The following is a 23,027-nucleotide window of genomic DNA, read 5'->3' as shown; positions in this document are numbered from 1 at the left end:
TACAAAACCGAAGTTTGACAGCGGTTCAGGGTCGAATCATACTATCCCTTTCTAATATATGGCACTATCCCTTTCGGCTATTTAGGGTTGTCAAAATTTAAGTGATTATCGTATCTGTGGTCGTGCACGCAAAAGGAAGTCAAGTGGTGCCAACCCTAAAAATTGCTCGGAGCAATGCTGAGCCGAGCGGAGCCGAGTTAGGCCGAAGTCAGGAGCTTCGCACCCCTGTCTATACTATCTATTTTCTTTGATATCACAGACTAAACAAACACGGTATTTGGAGACACGCTTCGCATGGGTAAACCTTAACAAGTTATATACCTAAACCTTTCTTATGAAAATCCGTTCAGTAGTTTTTGTGTTTATCGCGAACATACAGGCAGACAGACGTGGTTTTATAAGAATTATAAGATGTATGAGCGCAAGGACACTACATAAGTACTAAAACCATGTAACAAAAAAAGTTGAAAGGTTTTAACCCTTTGAACGCGTTGAGATTGGTTTGTCTGATATTAAGTTAGGCCTAGTTAACATTTCTTGATTTTCATATGTGACGTTCGACGGCAAAAGCTACCTTATGGCGGCTGGCGCTTACGTCGCATAGCGCCGCAATAATATTGGAGCGGCGTTAATAATAGCGTAAGCGCCAACCGCCATAAGGTACCTTTTATCCGTGGGATGTCACATATTTTCTTTCAAAGAGGGAGTGTTACCTGAAGAGAGCGTTGATGAGCGATGACTTGCCGGCGCCGGTGCGGCCAACGATGCCGACCTTCTCGCGCGGCTGGATGGTGAGGGTGAGGTCGCGCAACACGGGCGGCTCGCCGGGCGTGTAGTACAGGAACATGTGCCGGAACTCCACGCGCCCCTCCTCGGGCCACGACGGCGGCGGCTTGCGGCTGCCCTCCGACACCAGCGGCGGCTCCGATTCAATCTTTGAGTACTCGTCCACTCTACACAAATAACAAAGTTTTTCTCAAGCCACTCATTCTTGTTGCCATGACGATGTCTCTGTCTCAGTATAAGATAAAAAAGCTTTCTCCGTCTTCTTACCTTTCTATTTATTGCTCTTACATATTTTACTGTGACAAATAGATGAACCAGCAAACAAATTGGTTCCCGGTCATAACATAACACACACAACGTATTTTTTTAATTAAAGACACTTCATATATTTAAGCAGATGTTATTGTATATTTACCTTTCCACACTGGTCATTTGATTTTCCAATTCCGTAGATTGCCTCATACCCCATTGGAACATACCAGTCAAGCTTATAGCTTGCGTTATAGCGAGGCCTACATCACCACCGCTGAACTGGCCAACTGTGTACAAAACAGAATAAGTTTTAACGTATACACATTGCTTATATTTGTACGAACTTTCGCCAGGTGCTGTAATCTGCCAGTGCCTTAAACGCATACGTTCATTCAAACGTTAGCTTGACTTGACAGTGTCTGAATAGCATAATATGATTTACAATATAATGTACAAGGCCCTGAGCGAAGTTCTTAAATGGTACTGTAAACGTCAATCAGCGCAAACATTGTAAACATAATACCTGAATTAAGTACGAGGAAGCTGAGAGTAACGATGGCGATGTATACGACACACACAAGGTCCAGCCAGAATCCGAACGCACGGGATGTTGCGATGAATAAGTACCTGCGAAACAAGCACATAGCATTCACTAAGTATAAATATGCTTTACCTTATAAAGTGCAAGCAGTAGACGGTTTAGCTGTTTTATTTTATTGCAAGAACTTCATTATTTGAGTGTCTTAGCCTGACTATAATAAATGCGGGTCATTTTATTAAAGTTGTATACTTTATTTAAGATATGAGAATTTTAATTTTATTTCTACTCGGAATCACAAAGCTCTTTCGATCACAGAAAAAATATCATTAGATTTTTTTATTCCATTCTGTTATTATTTTTCATACACTTTGTAAGACGATAACGGGATGGGAAGAACGAAAAAAATTATGGAAATTCCGGGACACTTTTTTATCCCATTAGGATCGAAATCGAAAGAGCTCATGATTCTAAGTAGAAATAACACAAAGATTAAAAAATATGTGTAGTACGTGTCATTGGAGACTACATATATATGGGTGTAAGGACACGATATTACGACTGAAGCGCCGCGTTGAGTAGGTACTCACCAGGCGGAACTGTGCAGGTCCTGGTGGTTGTCGAACTCGCGCACGAGCGCTTCTTGCGCGCCGAACGCGCGTATGGTGGTGATGCCCTGCAGCGACGCGTTGAGGTGCGAGAACACCGGGCTTCGAGCTGGGGACACTTGCTACTGTAGAATGTTCGAGTACCAACCAAACTACGTACGATAGTCTTATGCGGACTCATTGATTAAGAATATGAGTAATGAAATATAAGAAAAGGTTGAAATTAGCGGTCTTCAGGTTTCAAATATAAGTAGTTTGGCTATCGAGGCCGTTCTTGCGTATTGATATAATATGTAATTGAAATAATACTATGAAGTCCATGGACATCAAAACATTTAGAGAATCGTTATACTAAATGGCATTATTCGTCTGCGATTACATTAAGTTCCCGTGTTATCGGATTCACAACTATACCACATGGTGGCTATACGATATTTATGCCCGTATTTCACCATGCTAACAATGAAAATTCACTGGCTGCCGGGAGCCGGCTGCCATTACAATTCAAGTACTTTGCTGGTCCAACAACTGAACATTGAAGATAGGTTCCGTCATTACTTACCGGCCTAGAAATGTACAGGAAATTGCCATTGTCAAGTCATAATTATTGTCATTATGTATATTGTGATTCTTGCGATTAGTTGTCAAGCGGGCTCCCATTAGCCGTGGCAAATTCCGGGATATCGCAAGGAAGAAGAAGAAATGTCATTAATGTAAAGTTAGTGAAATAGGTGTACGTTTGATGTTTCACATAAACACAGTATAGTAATGAGCGGCGTCTCAGAGATGACTCACTCACACCCTCGAGGCGCTTGATGCTGCGCGAGGAGGCGATGTAGACGATGCGCAGCCCGTAGAATACGAGCCCGATCACCAGCGTCGGCAGCAGCAGCCAGTAGTTCACCACGGCTACCACCACCACGATACCGATCAGGGACAGACCAATCTACACAAACAAGAAAATAGTTGAGAATGAAAAGAAACAGACGGAACGACAAGACAGGTAAACAAAAACTAACGTTAATATTTGTGTCTGCCGAGCCAAATAAACATCATAAAAATAGCGTTTTCCTAAAGTGACCCGTAAATTCGCAAAATATAACGACATAGCGGGCAGTCGGAGAACTAATAGCTAGATTTAAAAAAAATATATTTAATTAGCTATCTCTTTCATAAGTCATATAACATAATTATTTATTTGTATAAGCGTAGTTTATTCACAATACACGCAGTTAAGTGGAATATTTTTAAATTTTTAAACTGGCACCTTATATTTTATTTTAGAGATTACTGTAAAATCTATCCATTGTCCATCGACCGCAAAACATAAAACTAAGTATTAATAGTATAGTAGTCTGGACCGATCAAAGTGGCGTGCTCTTGTGTTGGAGGCTAAGACTCATTTTGGGTCACCGCGCCAACAAAGTAAGTAGTAAGTAAGTAATAATAGTTACAGGCCGCCCGTACTAGAAGCGAGGACCTAATAACATTAAAAAAAACCGGGCAAGTGCGAGTCGGACTCGCGCACGAAGGGTTCCGTACCATAAAGCAAAAAAAAACGGAAAAAAATGCAAAAAGAAAACGGTCACCCATCCAAGTACTGACCACGCCCGACGTTGCTTAACTTTGGTCAAAAATCACGTTTGCTGTATGGGAGCCCCACTTAAATCTTTATTTTATTCTGTTTTTAGTATTTGTTGTTATAGCGGCAACAGAAATACATGAAAATTTCAACTGTCTAGCTATCACGGTTCGTGAGATACAGCCTGGTGACAGACAGACGGACAGACGGACGGACGGACGGACGGACGGACGGACGGACAGCGAAGTCTTAGTAATAGGGTCCCGTTTTACCCTTTGGGTACGGAACCCTAAAAAGACGATAAAAAAACATTTGTAGCCTGTAAAGAAACGATGTTGGTAAAGTAAACCCACCTGAAGAACGTCGAGCAGCGCAGCGGGCAGCACCTCGTCGACGGCGCCCATGTCCTTAGAGAACCGGTTGAGGATCCTGCCCGAGGGGTTCACGTGGAAGAAGCGCATGGGCGCGCGCGTGATGGCCGAGAACATCTTGTTGTGCAGCCGCGTCGACGCGCGCATCGCCATCGAGAAGAACATGAACGAGCGGAGCAGCGATATCACCACCAGCGCGACCACCATACCTGAAATTAACTCCATTATACCATAGAGAAAAAAATACGAGATAAAGCATCGAGTAGCGGAATTATCAGTACTGCTACTTGACAATAGATGTAGCACCGAAAGGAAAGTCTAATGTTGTTGAGCATCCGCTACTCGAGGCTAGATGTCGACTGTGAAAATAATAGTATTTTTGGTACCAATACTGATGTATGGAGTGAGCACTCTTGTCTTAATATATTTCTCTATGATTATACATTTATATCATCATAGGCGGTTATTACACTGCCGCCGGTATTCATTGCGAATTGGCCCACGGCTCACACCGCATCTCCGTCAGAAAACGCCAATCGTCGAGCGATGCGCATCATCGCACGGAGAGGTAAAGCCAGTGTGTGAAACCAGGCGGATTATGCATACAAGTCAATATTCTACACTACAAAGTTAAAAAAAACTCAGTACCGGACGTCGCTTTGAAGTGCGGAGCAGTGTGATAACAGCCATAGTTTATGTCTAAATAAGAGTATCAGCTATCTGATATTGCCGTTCGATTTGTAACAAAAAACAACTTAACACATGTTTACGTATACGACAATTTTTTCACGCCACTGTTCGGAAATGTAGCAATAGATGGTCTAAAACCAAGCTGGAAAGTAGGCAATAGCTGTAGCACCTGAACCACCACTACTACAATGTTTCATTGTTATCATCATCTGTCATTGGTGACAGTTCGCTACAGCAATGAGTATCATTTAAAACAAAAAAACAATAAAAGGTCTTTTTTTGCGCAACTTTTTCCTTCAAAAATAAAATTAGGTTATTTATAGAACCAATTTCTTGTTTAAAAAAAAAAGAAATGACAAAACCATTCACTTCATTTTTTTTAACAATTATCCATTCAGTTCACGCTTAAGGCGTTTTTGACTTTTGTAGCTGTTTGTGGTTTTTTTTAGCAAAAACGCTTCTTATTTTAGAGTCGGTTTGAAGCAAATAACAGAAAAACGCCTCTTAAAAGTGGTAAAAAAAGTAAAAAAAGGCGGGATCTGAAAATACTTACTGAATTGGATAGTGTATATTGTGTTTGACTAAAAAATATAAGAAACGCGTATCTACGCTCGCTATAAAAATGAGTTCTTCTAGTGAAGAAAATGATATTCTTACGCTGACGCCTACCGAAATTCAAGAGACAGTTCAGGCAGTGGCTAGTAATTTGCTACCAGAGAAATCGCGGGCTAGTACTTATAGTTATGTAAATGTTTTCTTATTTCCTCGCAGTAGTCGTGAAAAGCACTATGTAATGCCTCGGCCGGAAACGCTAAAGATGGACTCGTATTATTCGAGGGCCTCCACTAACGTGTCGGCCCTCGAACTCACTCGTCCATCTTTTAGCGGTTTTCCGTCCTCTCCTACAATGTACTATAGAAAATCAATTTCAGTGAACTTAGGAATCTTACCAGTGTAGATATAGATACAGTTGTATCGACTGAGCGGCCCGTCCCCAAACAGGACATTGTCGACCAGCGCCATCCGCTCGAGGGTGGTGTTGGTCGCTGCGAGCTGTAAGCCGGGGTTCCCCTCCAGTTCCTCCATTTTAACCCTGAACACACGCCAGGCTATTATAAAACTATACGACTAAGGGCCACTTGCACCATCCCACTAACCCGGGCTAACCGGTTAAACCTAGAGTTACCATGGTAACCGGTACAATTTGACACTGGGTTAACAGTTAAACCGCTTAACTCTAGGTTAGTGGAATGGTGCAAGTCGGCCTAAAAAAACATGTAGTTTGACTGAGCTGAATGCTCAATACTTATCATCGTATTTGATTCGAATAAAGCTGATAGACCACAGTTCATTAAAACATACTTAAGATAAGGACGCCCTTTGACTAGATAAGGCGAAGAGGCAGACTAAAAGCATACGCTTTACAATGATGATGAAAACCGGGAACAAGGGAAGGATACACAAGTTGATACCAATTATGTACCATTTCATTTAAAGAGTTTACATATTTATGCCGTAGGTTCATAGAATTATTCCCGTTTCAGTTAATATTTGATTTGCCTTAGATGGTATTCCACCTGTCCAATTTCTTTGTCCAATGTCATTGCGTTCCACTCCCTCAATAAGCAAAATCTGAGACGCAATACATATTGGACAAAGAAATAGGATAGGTGGGATACCAATCTTATGTATATTTGGTGCAGATTAGTTACCAGTAGCTGGTCCACCAATCAGAGCCAGAGCCGAACAGCTGCGCGAGCACCGCCACGAACACCATGAGCGCGACGACGAGTGCGTGCCCGCTCGCGCTCAGGTACGCGCCGTACACCTTCGCCGACACCGCGCCTGCCGACCGCATCTCTGCCTCCTCGCGCCCACTTTCCGGCGGCGCTGTCGCTGTCAGGTTATCAACGGAGCTTACCTACAACAATAACCAGTTTATTGGAGGCATAGACTATGAGCCTCTAGACGGAGCTTAAAGCAATTATTTCATGAAACCGATGCCGCCAAAAATACTGGGGTGCGGGGGACCAGGTGAGCGAGTCCTTAACGGACGGCCGTCCCGTGCCGTGATTGGTCCGTTCTAAGACACGGGCGTCATATAAAGACACTTTTGGACTCGAAAATGGAGTAAAACTACCGTATATTTGTGGCAGAGGGGGTAGCGCTACTATGATCAGTCTGGAGGTTGTCTTGTCTGTGGTAAACTTACGGAGTGTATGCTCATCTGCCGCTTGCGGAAGCTGCCGTGCGGCGAGTCCTCGATGTCGAGCGCGGAGGGGGGCTCGGGCGCGGGGCGTTCCTCCTCCTCGCCGCGCGCCAGCAGCGTCGCGAAATCCAGCCCCGACGCGCTCAGCGTCTCGAAGCTGCCCGCCGCGGCGATGGAGCCGTTCTTCAATATTATTATCTGGAAACATGCATGTAAGTTTAATAACGGCTAAATTAAGAATTATACATACAATAATCACGCCTATTTCCCGGAGGGGTAGGCACTAGGCAGAGACCACGGTTTTCCACTCGCTACGATCCTGACATGACATACGTCTTTCGCTTCCTTCACTTAAGAATTATAATCATTTTATTAGTCTAGAAATATGCCATCATCATACAGCAGTATCTAAAGAGTACTAAACTAAGCTGAGTCTGTATATTTAAGAAGCATTGAGTAATTTAACAACGTGCGTCTAAATCAGGCGATACGCCGCTACAACGCCGTTTAGTTAGCGCGTTATAGACAAGTAGCAGTTCTTACCAAGTAACTCAAACTTACAAATACAGTTTGCCTCAATTTCAGTAACATGTGCATTCGCGGCACTTTAGCCAGGTCTAGGTGCAACATAAGAAGTGGAATCCGCTTCCATCGTCAATATTCCTCGCTGGCAAATGTAAATTAGTCATCAAAGAAACCAATTGAGCAGACGTAACGGGTCTTTCAATGGTCAATTATTCCACTATTACCTGATCGACGTCTCTGAGAAACGTAAGTTGGTGTGTGACAAGCACGCGCGTGGTGTGTCGCAGGTAGCCGACGAGGCAGGACTCGAACAGATGTCGTCCCACGTGCGCGTCCACCGCCGACAGCGGGTCGTCCAGCAGGTATATGTCGGCGCGCTTGTATACTGCGCGCGCTAAGGAAATACGCGCACGCTGGCCTGTAACAAGCCTTGGATTAATTTATGGGGTTACATATTTTGGTTAAGAGGCTACCCCACGCCAATAACCTTCGATCTGAATCCCTAAAGGCCAGTTGCACCAACCTCATTCAACAGACTGATCAACGTCAGCTGGCGCGACCCGGCGCTTTACTATGAAACATTCCATACATAAAAAATTTGCGAACTCTTTAACGATACGAACAGTTTGGTGCAACCGACCCTTAGTTTTATCATATTAACAGCAACGGCTTTAAGCAATATAGTATCCCATATTTACTTCAAATTTCATTGTCTTCGAGATATTTGGCATCAAAGTTGAACAATTTTAGGCTAAAAAACTGGTTTTCATGCCATAACTTAAGTGTTAATTAGTTAAAATTAAAACCCTAGACAACCCTAGACGAACCCAAGTATGTAGATTTCTTACTTTACTGCAAACTAGATACGAAAAAAAAGTGTTTTATTAGACAATGTTTAAAAAATTCATAAAAAAATAAGTACTAATTTCATTCAAAATCCGGTACACCAAAACGGAGATAAAAAATTGAAGAACCGATAACAGTTTATCTTATAATTCTATGTGTAGTGCAAAAAAAGGAGATACGTTTCAAAACTTGTCAAAAATCGATGAAAACCTCGGGAAGCCCCTTAAGATTTATATTGGATTGCGTAGCGTTAAGACCAACCTCCGCTGAGGCTGACGCCGCGCTCGCCCACGACGGTCTTGTCGCCGTGCGGCAGCAGCGAGAAGTCGCGGTCGAGCGCGCAGCGCCGCACCACCGTGTTGTACCGCGGCCGGTCCATCGGCTGCCCGAACAGGATGTTCTGTCTTACGCTGCCTAACAACAACAATTATTACAATACATTAATTATGACTATTCTATGCATGTTTTTTTTTTCCTCATGTTTACAATGTCTGCGTCCATCCAGTTCCAATTGATTAAAATAACGCTATAAACTCTTCACAGCGCAAAACTGGCCCACGCTGGCCCGTGGTGCAATCTTTAGCTGGGTTGGAATTTGATACTACTTTTACTTAGCATAGCGATTTCCTCGTATGAATCGATAAAAAAGTGCCTCCAAATGTACATGCATATCATTGTACCGAGGTGTAATTTAGAAAAGTAGCTCCAATTGGTCCGTGTAATATTACACACGGTTGCTGTATCGCCAGTTCCTTCTTCTTTGAACTTGGTGCACGCTGCCTCGTGTCTAGATAGTTACCAGCGAAGAGCCAGGGCTCCTGGCCCGCGTAGGACACCGAGCCGCCGACGTGCACGGAGCCGGACACGAGCGGCAGCTCGCGCAGCAGCACGTGCAGCAGCGACGACTTGCCCGCGCCCACCGGCCCGATCACCGCGATCAGTCTGAAACAACCCACCATATGCTATCAACTATACAATCTCACAAGTAGAACAACAACTAAATAGACGTGGCGCGCATTTGGGGACCCGTTCAGTATCATTTTCAGTAGTGTATTAGTAGTTACATATTCAGTATCGTGTTTTGATTAGAAAATAATTAAAAAAAATTGATACGAAAAATATTTGGCCTTTGTATGGAGGGTAGGCCGAATTGGACGACCTGCCACATAAAAAAAATCGTATTCAAGTCAATGTGGGTAATTCCGTCATCGGGACTATTAAGTCCACGAGCGTATATTTCTTTGATTTTCAACTGTAGGAAAAAAACCATTTGCTTTTAATTGTTGAAACTAAAAGCAATCGCTGCTTTGTCGACGATATTATCAATGTTGTTCGAGAAAAACGCTAGTGGACGGAATAGTCCCTATGACCGAATTAGCCACATTTACCTTAAATATTATTTTTCTTTCGCTTTTTCTAATTAGAACACGATACCAAATATGCCCTTATACGGATCCCCCACTATTTTTGGTTACGTCCCGTGTAAGCATTTTTTTCAGGGTAGGGCGGGGCTGAGCTCCGCGGTTGTAAGGCCCGTTAAGGGGCCCACTGATTAACAGTCCGCTGTCAGTTAGAACAAAATTTTGACAGTTCCGAACAACTGACAGGCCGATACCGTCCGGCGGACTGTTAATCAGTGGGCCCCCTTAATAAAAAGGTGCGTTAAGAAGTCCATGGCACATACTTGCCGGGCTTGATGGTGAGGCTGAGGTCGGTGAGCGTGTTCTCGTGGTGCGCGGCGACCCACTTGGCCGTGGCGTGCTGCAGCCGCACGCCCGCGCCCTGCGACCGCTCCAGCTCCGAGTCCTCCTCCTCGCCCGACTCCAGCGGGGCCGTCGACCGCCCTGACCGACACACACACACATTTTATTACCATAAGGGCTTATTTAGGTTAGCGTGGTATGGGCATGTAATGAGGAGGGATGAATGCCTTATAGGCAAAAGAATGTTAGGGATGAATGTTGATGGACGGAGAGGGTATGGTAGACCCAAAAAACGATGGATGGATTGTGTGAAAGAGGATATGAGAAAGAAAGGAGTGAGTGCTGAGGACACGAAAGACAGAGGAGACTGCATAGTCAATTAGGCCATTTTTGAAGGGCTATAGCGCCTTAAAAAACAAAAATATCAAAAAAAGCAAAACGGTCCGACACAGATATTAACAATATTAATCTGTGTTGAAAAAAATATTGCTCTAGCATCAAAACCCACGGAGGAAACAGTCGAGTACGTGTCTATGGAGAAATGACCACTCCTGTTGGCTCTTAAACAAAAGCCTTTGTTTCTTTTACGGAGCAAACCAGCCATATCGGCGTAAAAATCATTTGAGAAAAATCATACTACACCCAACTTTGGATTTGGAAGTTGAAACACATTGAAGTAAACAATCGAATAGAGTAGAGGTCATATTCGTCATATAAAGAAAGTGGGCGAACTTGACCGCTGGGTACTGTTTTGATATAGTAATCAGTTTCGGCTGCTATGCAACTCAATGTTTTGATGATGCGTTATCTAGGCATGGGTACTTGGGTAGCTAAAGTTTATTTAATTAAACTGATACCCAGTCTCACTCGTATTGATATTAATTATTGATAACACATTTTTTTGCTTACCGTTGCCTTTCGCTTCATCTGGCTTTTTTGTTTCTTTGGAAGCGCTCGACTCGTCGGAGGGTTTGACTTGTGGCGTATCTAACGTAGATTTAGCCGGGGTGGTTGGTGTTTCCTTTGGCTCATCCAGCACTTTTTTAGGTTTTGTTGAAGTTTGTATATCACTCAGAGTAGGGACTGGTTTGCTCGTGTCCTCGTAGAGCATAAAACTTTGAAGTCTTCTAATTGACACAATTGCTTCTGCTACTTGAGCGATGCCTACAGCATAAAAAATAAACATTACGTGGGTAACTAACATTTTTGTCGGTCAATTAATTTTAGGTTATTCGTATTTGTTTATCGTCAATTAAACTTGGTCAAGCAGATCTCGTCAGTATAAAAAGGCGGGAAATTTGAAAAATGTAGGCGCGAAGGGATATCGTCTCATAGAAAATTTTGAATTTTCGCCTTTTTCTACTGACAAGATTTGCTTGACCATCTATATATTTCACGACTGGTATTACCTAGTTTTAATTAATGTTCAAATTGTAGAAAAGTTAAGTAACATTTAGACACCTTAAAAACGTCATGGTAACGTAAAAAGTTCACTCTTGTTAAGATATTGCGTGGTCTACCTTGCGGAAAGAACACGGTCATGGTCTGCCGCAGGATGTTGTAGAAGCTGCTGACGACGAACACCTGCTTGGCGGAGATGACGTTGTTCTCCAGCACGAAGGCCAGGATCGAGCAGAACAGGCAGATGCGGGTGGTGAACATCGTGAACGAGGTCAGCACGCCGCGGATGTACGAAGTGGCGCGGATCTGTTTTATCTCCTTCCTGAGGCAAACAGACTATATTAAATAAATCGGCCAATTGTGAGTTGGACTCGCACACGAAGGGTTCCGTACCAATACGTAAAAAAACGGCAAAATCACGTTTGTTGTATGAGAGCCCCACTAAAGTATTTATTTAATTTAACCTGTGAAATTTTCAACTGTCTAGCTACTTATCACCGATCATGAGTTACAGCCTGGTGACAGACAGACGGACGGACGGACGGACAGAGGGACAGCGGAGTCTTAGAATATAAACCCGTTTTTTTGAAAATTAAATAAATTAAAATGACCATTTGGGTATGGAACCCTAAAAACAAACAAGTTTGCCCTGTACACTTAACATCTGTTAAATGGGAGCCGCATTTTAGCAAATTATATCAATACAAAAATTAATGACAATTTGGAAATTATGTCCTTATCCCATACATAAATAATGAAAGATCAGAATTCTCAGCTCACAATGCAAGTGAAAATATATTATCTCCCTAACTTCCTAGAAAATATCTCTAGAAGTTGTTCGTGAAAGACGCGCACTGACCAGAAAACCTAGATTTTATGTTACTTTCAGTATATAAAACAAAATCCTAATATAAAATTGGAATGCGACTATTCCAGTTCCATATTAGGACTCTGATTTCATTATTCGTCTCGCTAATATTTTATACACTGGCACTAACATCAAAGTCTAGTTTATATTCCTAATAAGACCGAACAATTGTCGCGAGGATTTGTTTTATCTCCTGCCCCGCTTCCAACATTCACTAACGAACAACCATATAAAGCACGTTCACAGAGATTATGAAAACAGTGCAGCTAAGTTATCTTTATGAGAAAACTAAACTGAAGCAACGTTCCAACGGTTTTAATGAGAAAACTTATGTCCTGTTTCGCTTTGCAGGTAGGTGTTAATTTATTTAATAATTATAATATTATTGTGTAAAAATGACAGAACCATATTCTTGGAAAGTCGTACTGATAGCGAATACTTTCTAGAAAAGATTTCAAAAACATTTTTGTGAGCATTAAATGTAAATTATCACGAGATTCCTCCCATTGTGCGATTAGAGGATAGTCCACAACAAAAACCTTTGGGTAGGTCCGGCATATAATAGAACAAAGAAATTTACCTGTCTGTGTGCTTCGTGTAATTCTACCGATAAAATAGCGATTGTATTTTTCTGCATAAATTATGTCGTAGATTTAAAAAAAGAATTATGTAGCATTATCGAATAGCGTTCTCACACCGATGTACCAGTCAAATTATATACCTACTTGACTTGTGAGCACACCGCAATTCGCTACAGATCATGAGAACCCAGATACAATTGGTTTTATGACTTTACTTCGTTATCATGAGTCATGAATACACCTAGATATGATTATGATTACGCACACAATAGGTTAAATCAATAATATAGAAATAATACAACCTGTGATGTGGCATTACAATGAATCTAAATAATCTATGCGAATTTTTGCTTGGTACCAACATAATTGAGGACTAAATTTACGAATGTACCTATTTTTACTTATTTGATTTAGTAAAGAGTAAAATCGTGGCTTGTTCGCTACAAAACCCCTGATGGCGGGATTCCACCATTGTGGGCACAAGCTTATACACTACAAAAACGCTTATGCCGGACACTGGTGGAATGCCGCCCTAAAAACAATTAAAGGGCGTCCAATCGTCCATCCACGTACGACTATGTGATGTGCCGCTGCACAGTTTCCAAAACCAGAAAATTTAAACAAAGGAACATTTTGGAAACTTCATTATATAATTTTCGTTAATCTACCTAACCATTTCTATTGTTTGTATATTTTCCCCATCTTGCAGATGTTGCAGAGAATGTACGTACTTCCTGGCCTTAGCGACGAGGTCCGCGAACGGCTTTTCCCAGGTGTACATCTTGATGACCTGGATGCCGGAGAGGATCTCGTTCATGAGCCGCACGCGCTCGTCCGTGCGAAGGGCCGTTTTGAGCCGAAGCACCGACGTCCTCTGGCCCAACCATGCTACAATAAACACGATTTGTTAATCATCACATTAAAATTATTTGACACTTCCATATCAGACATATTCAGTGAACGCCACGCCTGTTATATCGCGCCGTTACAAACCTTATGGGAATTGATGAAGGTTAATATAAAACTGTAAACGTGCGCGTCTGTGGCCTTACTCGGCGGTCAAAGCCGTACACGGCGGGAAGAAGTTCATAAATGGCGAGAAAAAATTAAACTTTATGTCATTTTATTTTAAGTTCAAATTTCGTTAATAAAATATCTTGAGTTATCAACTTCCCGCCGTGTACGGAAAGGGTGTCGTGATTCATGAAAATTGCAAGTTATTATCAAACGTTCGCTGGCTTATAGACGACACATGGGTGAAAAGTGACTATCTCACCGAAATACTGTTAAATTTTGCTGTGTGAAATGCACAGAAAGCTGTAGATGTAGTTAACGGATAGAATATTTTACAAATAATGTGGCATTCCAAATACTACTTATATAACAGGTTTCTCCTTTTTAAGTGATTTTTCTTAACTCAACACATGCTTAAGTTCAAACTCAGTTTCATAAAAATTACGATTGCACTAGCACTGAATAATTTTGATGTAATTACATTTAAGATTTTAGAATGAAAAGCCAAAAAGTAGTAATATAACACTAGGTGATATTTTCTTACACATTTAATTAGTTTACAATTTTTGCACATAATAACAACGAGAACTCTCATGGAACATGTTATCGTACGTCACAAGAACTTGAGCTCTGTTTTTTTACATCTCAGATACTAATTACAGTTAATAATTGGGCAAAGTAATAAGTATTTGAATATATGCAGGTACTTAAAAATTAATGGCGTATACATAATTTTATAGATAATTTAGTTTATTTTCATTTTTAATATTTGTATCTACCTTATCAATAAACCAACTTCACAACGCGTGTGAACATGAACAAGTATGCCCAGACGTAATGTCGTCGCCGAGCAATAATGCCAACGTATTATGTTAACATAATACCACTACGTTTACGAATGCAAGGCTGAAATGTCACACCATTCACCTATATAAACATGTTGTATTTAGTTTGATGTTACGAATGTGTTAAAAAATGTTTGAAAAACGTTTATGAGATATATAGATATCGGGTATACTATTTCAAATCATGTGATACTTTTTTATGTCATCATGATTCTGTAGTATTATTCACTCATTCATGTTGCCGATCATTAACCTTTTGAACGCCTAGCGCGACGTGCGCGCCGCGTCATCGTGAACCTTGCTGGAATGCACGAAGATTGGTATTGGACTGCAGCCGCGCGCATCAGTTGGCATCTTTGGCGGTCAAAAGGTTAAAAATCTTTTTTCATTAGTCATAGGAAAAACCAAAAATATTAGAGCAATTTTTCACCATTGGGATCGAAAGCATAGTCAATTGTTTTTCTTGTTCTTCTCGCCCGTCAGGCAGGTGACAATAGTAGCACAAATTGTAAGAAGAACTGTAACCACGTTGTATTATTTTATTATCGTGCTTGGTAGTTGGCCCATTGTGGAAAAGGCTTATAACAATACTAGCTTACTATGCTCTTTGGCTTATAATATATTATCATGCCGCGATCAGAAAGGGATTAGAAATAACAGATTTCCATACACTTACGTCAAAATCAATATGGATTGACAGCTATCTCAATCCCTTTCTAATTGCGATTCAGTAATAACTACCAACACAATGGATGTTTTGTTAATTTAAATGCTAAGTGATCCAGGCGACCGTAACCATGGTAAAGAATAACAAGAAAAAGTTCATTCTCCCTTATATGTATTTCGACCGAATCAAAATTATTTCTAATATTGTCTATTTTCCCAATCCGACGCACATTGGTAAACTGAAGAATAAACAATTTAGCCGGTCCTACAACCTACAACAGAGATCTAGATAACAATCTAAACTTAAATGGTATTTTAAATTTTAGATAAGTAAGTATAACAAATAGCATTAGCAATCACATAAATAAACAATTCGCTGCTGGTGTAAATTTCGTATACCTATTTGGCTAGGCTTCCAAATTAATATGTTTCATGTAAGTACATATTTTAAAGAGTAAACCACAATATATAGACCCAAAATGTAGAAAAAAAAGGACGTTACTTAAACCATAGTAGTTTTATGTGCCTGCTAGATAATGCCTAATTATGCACATTTTGTACAGTTAGGAACCGCATATCGCGGATATCAGGTGGCATCTCTGAAATATCTTGATCGCTCATTTTACACGAAAGTAGTGCTACCTCTATAGTAAATTTATAAACAACAAAAGAAACATTATTATGCAAACGATTTAGAAGAAACTTAACGTCAAATGGCGGTAAATTGAACTTTATCATGCTTGCGCAATAGTAATTTTTGTTTAATCTGGAGAAAAACTAGAGTCGGCTCCAACTCCCATATCGTTTGATATAAAGTTACATTTGACATTTTATTAATTTGTCTTTTAGTAAGATAAGAGAAACTATCACATGACAAGAAATAACAGAACGCGACAATCGCCATAAGCAGATCATCCAAATATTGACTGATAGAGTATGCGTCACGTGTTTCGCTGAAAGACGCTCACACAATAGGCTGAGTAAACAATTAAACACTTGCTTTATAATTTTGCATTAATTCCTTTTTCTGCTAATATTAACTCAACAATGACAGGGTGTATTTGGGTGAATCAACTTTTTCTTGTCACTAGTTGCAATGGTTACGGTTTCCTGGGTCACTCTTAAAATACTAGTTATATCGTATTGTAATGAACCAAACTTGAACTTTTTGGTAGTTATAAGCCCTTTCCATAATGGGACATCTACTAAGCACGTTTGTAGAACACGGTACAGCAGCTCTTCTAAGAAACTATGCTACTATTGTCTCCTGGCTGATGGGACGGAATAACAACAAGAAATAGTTGATCGACCCATTTATCTATTATTTCAGAGTTCAAATAAAGGTAAATAGTAGTTATAAATGTGTTACCTTGCAGAGGTATAAACGCCAACATGAACCCGACTCCGACGACCGCCGCCCAGCTGATCTCCTGCCACATAAGGTAGGTGATGATGACGGTAGCCAGCGGCCCTATCCACAGGTAGTGCAGGAATATCACGGCCACGTCGAAGCGGTTCACGTCGTTCGAGAGCAGATTCACCACCTGGCCGACCGTCGTTTCGCCGAGTGCCGTCTTTGACAGTCTGAGCGACTGAAACAACATACATCTAGTTGTTATAAACTTCTAATATTTAAAAAAAATTACACTTCAAATGTTGCTGTTTTACTCGAGTGCAGCAAAACCGATAAGTTCTCATTTTTTTTTTAATTTCTATTGAGACTATAGAAAAAGCTGTAGTCAGGTTAGTTTTTCAAACTTGAGGTATATATTTTTAATTTTTATTAAATTTTAAGTTAATTGACGAGTGAAAAAAAAGACGACTAGGTTAGGTTTGGTCAGTTTTGACAAAATATGTGGTACCTAGTTGTATAAGTTTAGAATGGGCAAGAAAATGTAATACTTTTGTTATACTAATCATTTTTTGCTAAACAATCTTAAATTAACATAAGCTGAGTCATATGAATTTAAAAAACCGTCATTCTAATATTTCTATTGAATGACGCATAGACAAGAATGCCTTTGCTAAATAGGTAACACATGGCTGATGACACCGCGGCGTTAAGGAAAACCCGCATCTAATAACTAAAGTAAATTTACATTTACAAAGGGAGCACTTAACTGATCACAGGTAGGCTTTATTTCGGTGCACAAAAGGTTTACAAACGGCCAACGTGTCGAATGATTTCAACGAGATGTTAGAGAAAAATGTAAACATGAAATTTAAAAATAAAGGAAAAATTGGAAAATTTCCGTTTTCGGCAAAACTCGAACTTGCAACCTTATGGAACACGGGTCCAATCCGGTGCCGGTCAGTTAGTAAACTTCGGTATCACAGTTAAGAGCGATCTGTCCCTTCGCAAATCGTTTTCGTATTCGTTCTATTTTTGCCCGAAGCGCTTATTTAATTCCATTTTTATTTTTATTTAAAAATGGAGTATCGCTGCAGACGTACATGCTTTATAAACAAAATAGTTTGAATAAAATCTTGAACTGGAAGCTGTGATTGTCACGTTAGGATACTTCTGTGTCATTTTCACCTTCATAATTATTGTCGGTGATTATGCGAATAGAAGACGACTCGAAGGTCATGACTCATGACAAACTATCGCATTAAAAGTTATTTAAGAGCCAACAGGAGTGGTCATTTCTCCATACAAACGTACTCCTCGTTTTCCTCCGTGGTTTTTGAAGCTAGAGCAATGATTTTTTCAACACAGATTAATATTGTCAATATGTCGGACCGTTTTGCTTTTTTTGATATTTTTGTTTTTTAAGGCGCTAGAGCCCTTCATAAATGGCCAAAATGGCCTAATTGACTATGCCGCAATGAGAGGCGTGGCATTCAAAACTGATATCAATTAGCCAAAAAAGCAAAACGGTCCGACACAGATAATTTCATAATCATTTAGATTTCCAAATTTGGTTACGATTGGTTAAGTTTTGGAGGAGGAAACAGAGGAGTACGAAACCTCGATTTTTGAGATTTTTACGCAGGATTTTTCGCCTTGTCCTTATCGCACTACTTTTAGGTGCCGCTTCCGTTAGCGAGACGGGTATATTTACCTAAAATATTTAAAACTCAGCTCCTGTTTCGTCATAATGCGATAGTTTGTCATGAAAATTTACATTTGGTAACAAACAAAACCTGTGAAAATTATATAAGTCCATCATTTGACCATGAAACAGGTGAAACCGATGTAATGCGTTTGCATTTGCAATGAATATCTCAGTTTTTAAGCTGCGTATAGTTTAAACAAATTGCGTTTAAAATATATCTGACGTCATACTCGTAACATAACCATACTAAATACAATACATGTATAAGGAATGAACTTATCGCGCGTGGTTTCGCAATTTTAGCTGTATATTATGCAAGTGTGTGTATGATTTAACATAAAAGACCGTTGACCTCAAATGCATCACCTTACCTTTCGATATATGAGAGAGCAGCAGGCGACCCGGAACTTCATGCCCATATGCAATATGGCCATCATGTAGGAGTGCACGACGAGCACGTTGAGCGCGGAGCACAGCACCACGGCCCCCGCGTACCAGTACGCCTCGTCGAGCGACACGGGCTGGTCCGTCCTCACCGAATAGAAGTCCACCAGCTTGCCGAGGAACACCGGCTGCGCGAGCCTGCCAAAAGCGACGGCATCAGCAAAACATGCCGCACACAACACACACCCCAAAACAAAATGGCTCCCTAACTATTTTGCGTTCGCGGTTTTACAGTTGAGTTTATAAACATAAAGTTCCAAAGACTTATTTTTGCAAATATCAGATTCCGAAGATAAGTGAAAATTTTGATAGTTCTGAAATTGTAAATGCATTATAGTACACGATCGGCAGTTTACAGAATCTGTGAGGTTAACTCATCACAAAAAAATTGTTTAGCCAACTGTGTACCTAACAACCCTGTTGCTATTTTAGGCCAATAGCTTGGTGTACTGCATTGCATTTTTTTATTATACTAAGTTAACTCATTCAATGCAAAACGCTACCCAGGACCCGCTGGACGGTTACAGTTCGTTACAGTTGGAAGCTTTCTAGAATAAATTTTGTTTTAGTTCACGGACGAGAACTTGATGTTAAAAAATAACGAATAATCGCCACAGTGTCAAAAAATGTGCAAAAATTTAGAGAAAAGCAGGAGAAAGGGCATACACATCTAAATTATGTTCATAAATAGTAAAACTAAAACTTTAAAGGTACTATGTAATAGTGGGAAGCGATTACAACAATGAAATGGTAATCTAATAAATATTCTTCAAATAAATCTACTTCTATAATGTAGGTATACCTCATGCATTTTCGTGCTTAGTTATTAGTTTCTAATATAAAATTATCAATATCATACATGAAATGAAATACTAAAACCTAATAATTAGGCTCGTTCATAAAGAATAGACATCAAATGTTTTATATCTAATTGAGTAACTTAACCGCTTCAGCAAACAAAATGGGAAAATTTTTAATTGTATGACATTTACTTCACGTGATGTTATGTTAATGTAAATTCGATTTGAAGGAATAATTGGAATATTTATACAAAAACTAAATTCAAATACCTACTAATTTTTCAAAATCTAACATGCAAATAAACCTTATACCCTACATACTAAACGTAGTTGAAATCTATGTCTAATATATTGATCTACCGAAGTACCTAATGTGTGCTCACTTCTCGGAACGGTCTGACATAGTACGAGGGCGCCCTTGCTCATAGAAGCTCAGAAGTCTGTGCAGCATCAACGGCTGCTGCATCCTAACATCAAATTATAGGCTTTGTATCATCGTGGGTGGATATTATAGTCATGTTTGTATAGTGAATCGATTGTGGATCAATAAATGAAAGCATTTAGTTCTAGGAACTAAAAATGATTAGTCGAGTAACGTATATAATTCCCATCTGACCAATTATATGTACATATTATAAATACGGAATGTGAAAATAAAATAAGGAAATTACAATTCATTGCCTAATGCACTAGATACTCTGGGATTCCAGTCTACCATCAGTTCATCGCCTTTAGTAGTTATACACATTTTAGTAGGCGCATACAAATGTGGTGATTTAATTGTCTTAGAGATATTCTAATATAGTAGATTGTTAACCAAGGGTGGAAAGTGAACTATTTCACCCGAGATATTTTGGCGCTCGAACGAAGAGAGAGCGCCAATAGTTCGAGGGTGAGATGGTTACTTTTACCCGAGTTAAACACTCTACTTTTCATTTCGACTATGAGGAAAGTTAAACACGAGAAATGTAGGTTTATTATTGGTAAGTATAATTCTTTAGAACAAATTATTAACAGATATATAGGTAAACCACATAACTATAAGTCATTCGAATCACTTGAAAATGTAAACGGCGCCAATTTCAGTCATGCGGAAGCTTATATGAGAGCTTATAATATGGCATATATTGCTGTTAGCCGTTGCTCGAAGTAAAAATTAAAAAAAAAAATACTTTCCACCCTAGGGTGGGAAATGCAATTTTCCACCCGGTTATCAGCTTATGAAAGGTAAACTTTCCAAACAGGAGAGATGAAAAATATTTTACATGCATGATTATTATAAAGACGAATGTACCTACTCGTATTCCTTTTACTTTACTCGTAATTAACCATGTGACGCAAAGGGTTCGATAAATATTGCATCATAAAATAAATCAAAATATGGTGGATGAAAAGATGTTCCCTTTTCCGACCATCAATATCAGCGTAAATGTACTTGCTCGTTACCTTTTAATTAATTCTGGTAAATTACAGTTACTTAAAAAATACGTCGCCGAGCATGACGCGTATTCAATCAAGTCTGTAGTTGTGTATTACACCTGAAGGTCGCCGCTTCTTGACTGATAAGTCACCTGAGTATGTCATAATAATAGATCACCCCTAACCGGTGATAACCAGTGACCGACCACTCAAGTACGTTTAAATAGTTGTTTTATTAGCGTATTAGATCACCTTATCAAACACTGTAATGTAACAGACATTGATTGATCTGTTTTTAATACTCCTGGTTTTTTATCCAATGTTGTTGTTGATTCCACCAACATGAACCTCTAATGTTATTACTGTTATTAGAGTTCTACATATATTATATACAAACAAAATCACATATATTTTGATGTATTTCACGGAAATAATATACGCTCATTTTCCCGGACACGTTTTATGGACGTTAATTAAGAGACGTGGAGTCGCAGCCAACACGTACGTACGTACGTACGTAATAATTTTATTATAGAATATATGTAATATATGTAATATATAATAATATAAGATGTACCTATAACTAAAACAGATATATCATTCTTCATTATATTCTTTATACGAAGGTAGGCCATCACCTAAAAATGTGTATGTGTAAAAATGTTATAAAATCATTATTTTAATACCTACCGTCATAATATTAAATAATTAGTCATAATATATATCTTGTCAATAAGGCTCAAATTGATTGAAAAAGTGAATATAGCCGTAGCAGCATTTCATTCAAACAATTTTTGAGATATTTGCGCGATGGGTCTAGAAATTTTGTATGATAGTAGTAGCTTAATAATTTTCTCTTCTTACGTATTAAGCATATACAATATTATATTACTTCAGTCACACAGTCAAAATTTCAACAATAAAGTGGCCAAACATAATAACATCTTGTAACTGATTCAACCGATAGACCTATAATATAACTATCCCGGAATTACCTACTGCTACTAGATATGTGTACCCTGTAGTCTGCTCATACCTAGTTGACAATGGCCTGGTTTGTAACGGTTAGCCTAACCTTGAGCTAGTGAGATTTCCAAGAGTCTGTTCGAAATTGATTTAGTGTTTCACAGTAGTATGTAAGAGTGTTTATATACCTACTCATATTGTAATAAACGTACGATATTTAAGTATTATAATATGACAAAAAGTGTGGAACGAAATATTATTTACTCACACAAGATCAAAGTCTGAGCTGATGCTGACACAGATAACATAAGTTATTCTCGATTCATCTATTGAGCTGCACGTGTGATCCAATATTAATCATGCTGCTTTATAATACCAATGGTACAAGAAGTAAGTACGTGGTTTTAGCATTGTGACTGGTAAAGTTTTTGTCATATACTTAAAAGTTATAGTAGTTACAATATGAATGCTAGGCTACTTCTGATAGTCAAATGGACCAGATAAAGAGGTCGAAGGATATTATTTAAAATATAGTTGAAGCGTATGTCGTGCCTTTCTGCAGCTCGTCAAGCGCATGTGTGCTTCGCGCTGGGACGCCCCGAGAATTCGGTTTTGCAGTCCTTCGAAGTTCATCGTGTAGCGTTTGGACCACCTATCAGATTTTTTTGGCAAAACGTTGGCCGATTTCGTTCGGTTCGGATCACACTTGCTGTAATACGACAAGCCGTGAGTAATGACTAAATAAACGCAGCATCCGATGGGAAATTTTGTTCCGATTGCGTCGCGTTATGCAAGAAAATGACACCTAAATTGCTTAGTGGTTTCTATACTCTTAACAACGATATAAATAACAA

General features: G+C 39.6%; 2 protein-coding genes across 3 annotated transcripts in view; one reads left to right on the top strand and one right to left on the bottom strand.

Annotated features, from left to right (window-relative positions):
* LOC134678204 (ATP-binding cassette sub-family C member 4-like) overlaps positions 1-23,027 on the bottom strand; it is a 41,243-nt gene that overhangs the window by 11,173 nt on the left and 7,043 nt on the right. Inside the window, exons 1-19 of one of the 2 annotated variants that reach the window (XM_063536670.1) lie at positions 20,157-20,237; positions 18,916-19,126; positions 16,855-17,077; positions 13,692-13,848; positions 11,631-11,833; positions 11,020-11,274; positions 10,092-10,251; positions 9,207-9,349; positions 8,669-8,821; positions 7,786-7,979; positions 7,040-7,234; positions 6,540-6,748; positions 5,778-5,920; positions 4,120-4,346; positions 2,980-3,130; positions 2,167-2,293; positions 1,562-1,665; positions 1,202-1,325; positions 714-953 (exon numbers count right to left, since the gene is read on the bottom strand). In XM_063536670.1, coding sequence (XP_063392740.1) covers positions 714-953; positions 1,202-1,325; positions 1,562-1,665; positions 2,167-2,293; positions 2,980-3,130; positions 4,120-4,346; positions 5,778-5,920; positions 6,540-6,748; positions 7,040-7,234; positions 7,786-7,979; positions 8,669-8,821; positions 9,207-9,349; positions 10,092-10,251; positions 11,020-11,274; positions 11,631-11,833; positions 13,692-13,848; positions 16,855-17,077; positions 18,916-18,981 — 3,074 coding nt within the window. In that variant the 5' untranslated portion in view covers positions 18,982-19,126; positions 20,157-20,237. Of the gene's footprint in view, positions 1-713; positions 954-1,201; positions 1,326-1,561; positions 1,666-2,166; positions 2,294-2,979; positions 3,131-4,119; positions 4,347-5,777; positions 5,921-6,539; positions 6,749-7,039; positions 7,235-7,785; positions 7,980-8,668; positions 8,822-9,206; positions 9,350-10,091; positions 10,252-11,019; positions 11,275-11,630; positions 11,834-13,691; positions 13,849-16,854; positions 17,078-18,915; positions 19,127-20,156; positions 20,238-23,027 lie in introns of those variants that run through there. The other variant, XM_063536669.1, reaches the window with a different exon arrangement.
* LOC134678206 (diuretic hormone 45) overlaps positions 1-23,027 on the top strand; it is a 129,099-nt gene that overhangs the window by 102,052 nt on the left and 4,020 nt on the right. The window lies entirely within an intron of this gene.

The sequence above is a fragment of the Cydia fagiglandana genome, chromosome Z (assembly GCF_963556715.1).
Source record: "Cydia fagiglandana chromosome Z, ilCydFagi1.1, whole genome shotgun sequence".
NCBI classification, from domain to species: Eukaryota; Metazoa; Arthropoda; class Insecta; order Lepidoptera; family Tortricidae; genus Cydia; species Cydia fagiglandana.
Note: the sequence above shows the minus strand (reverse complement) of the source record. Positions and strands in the feature narration are given on the sequence as shown.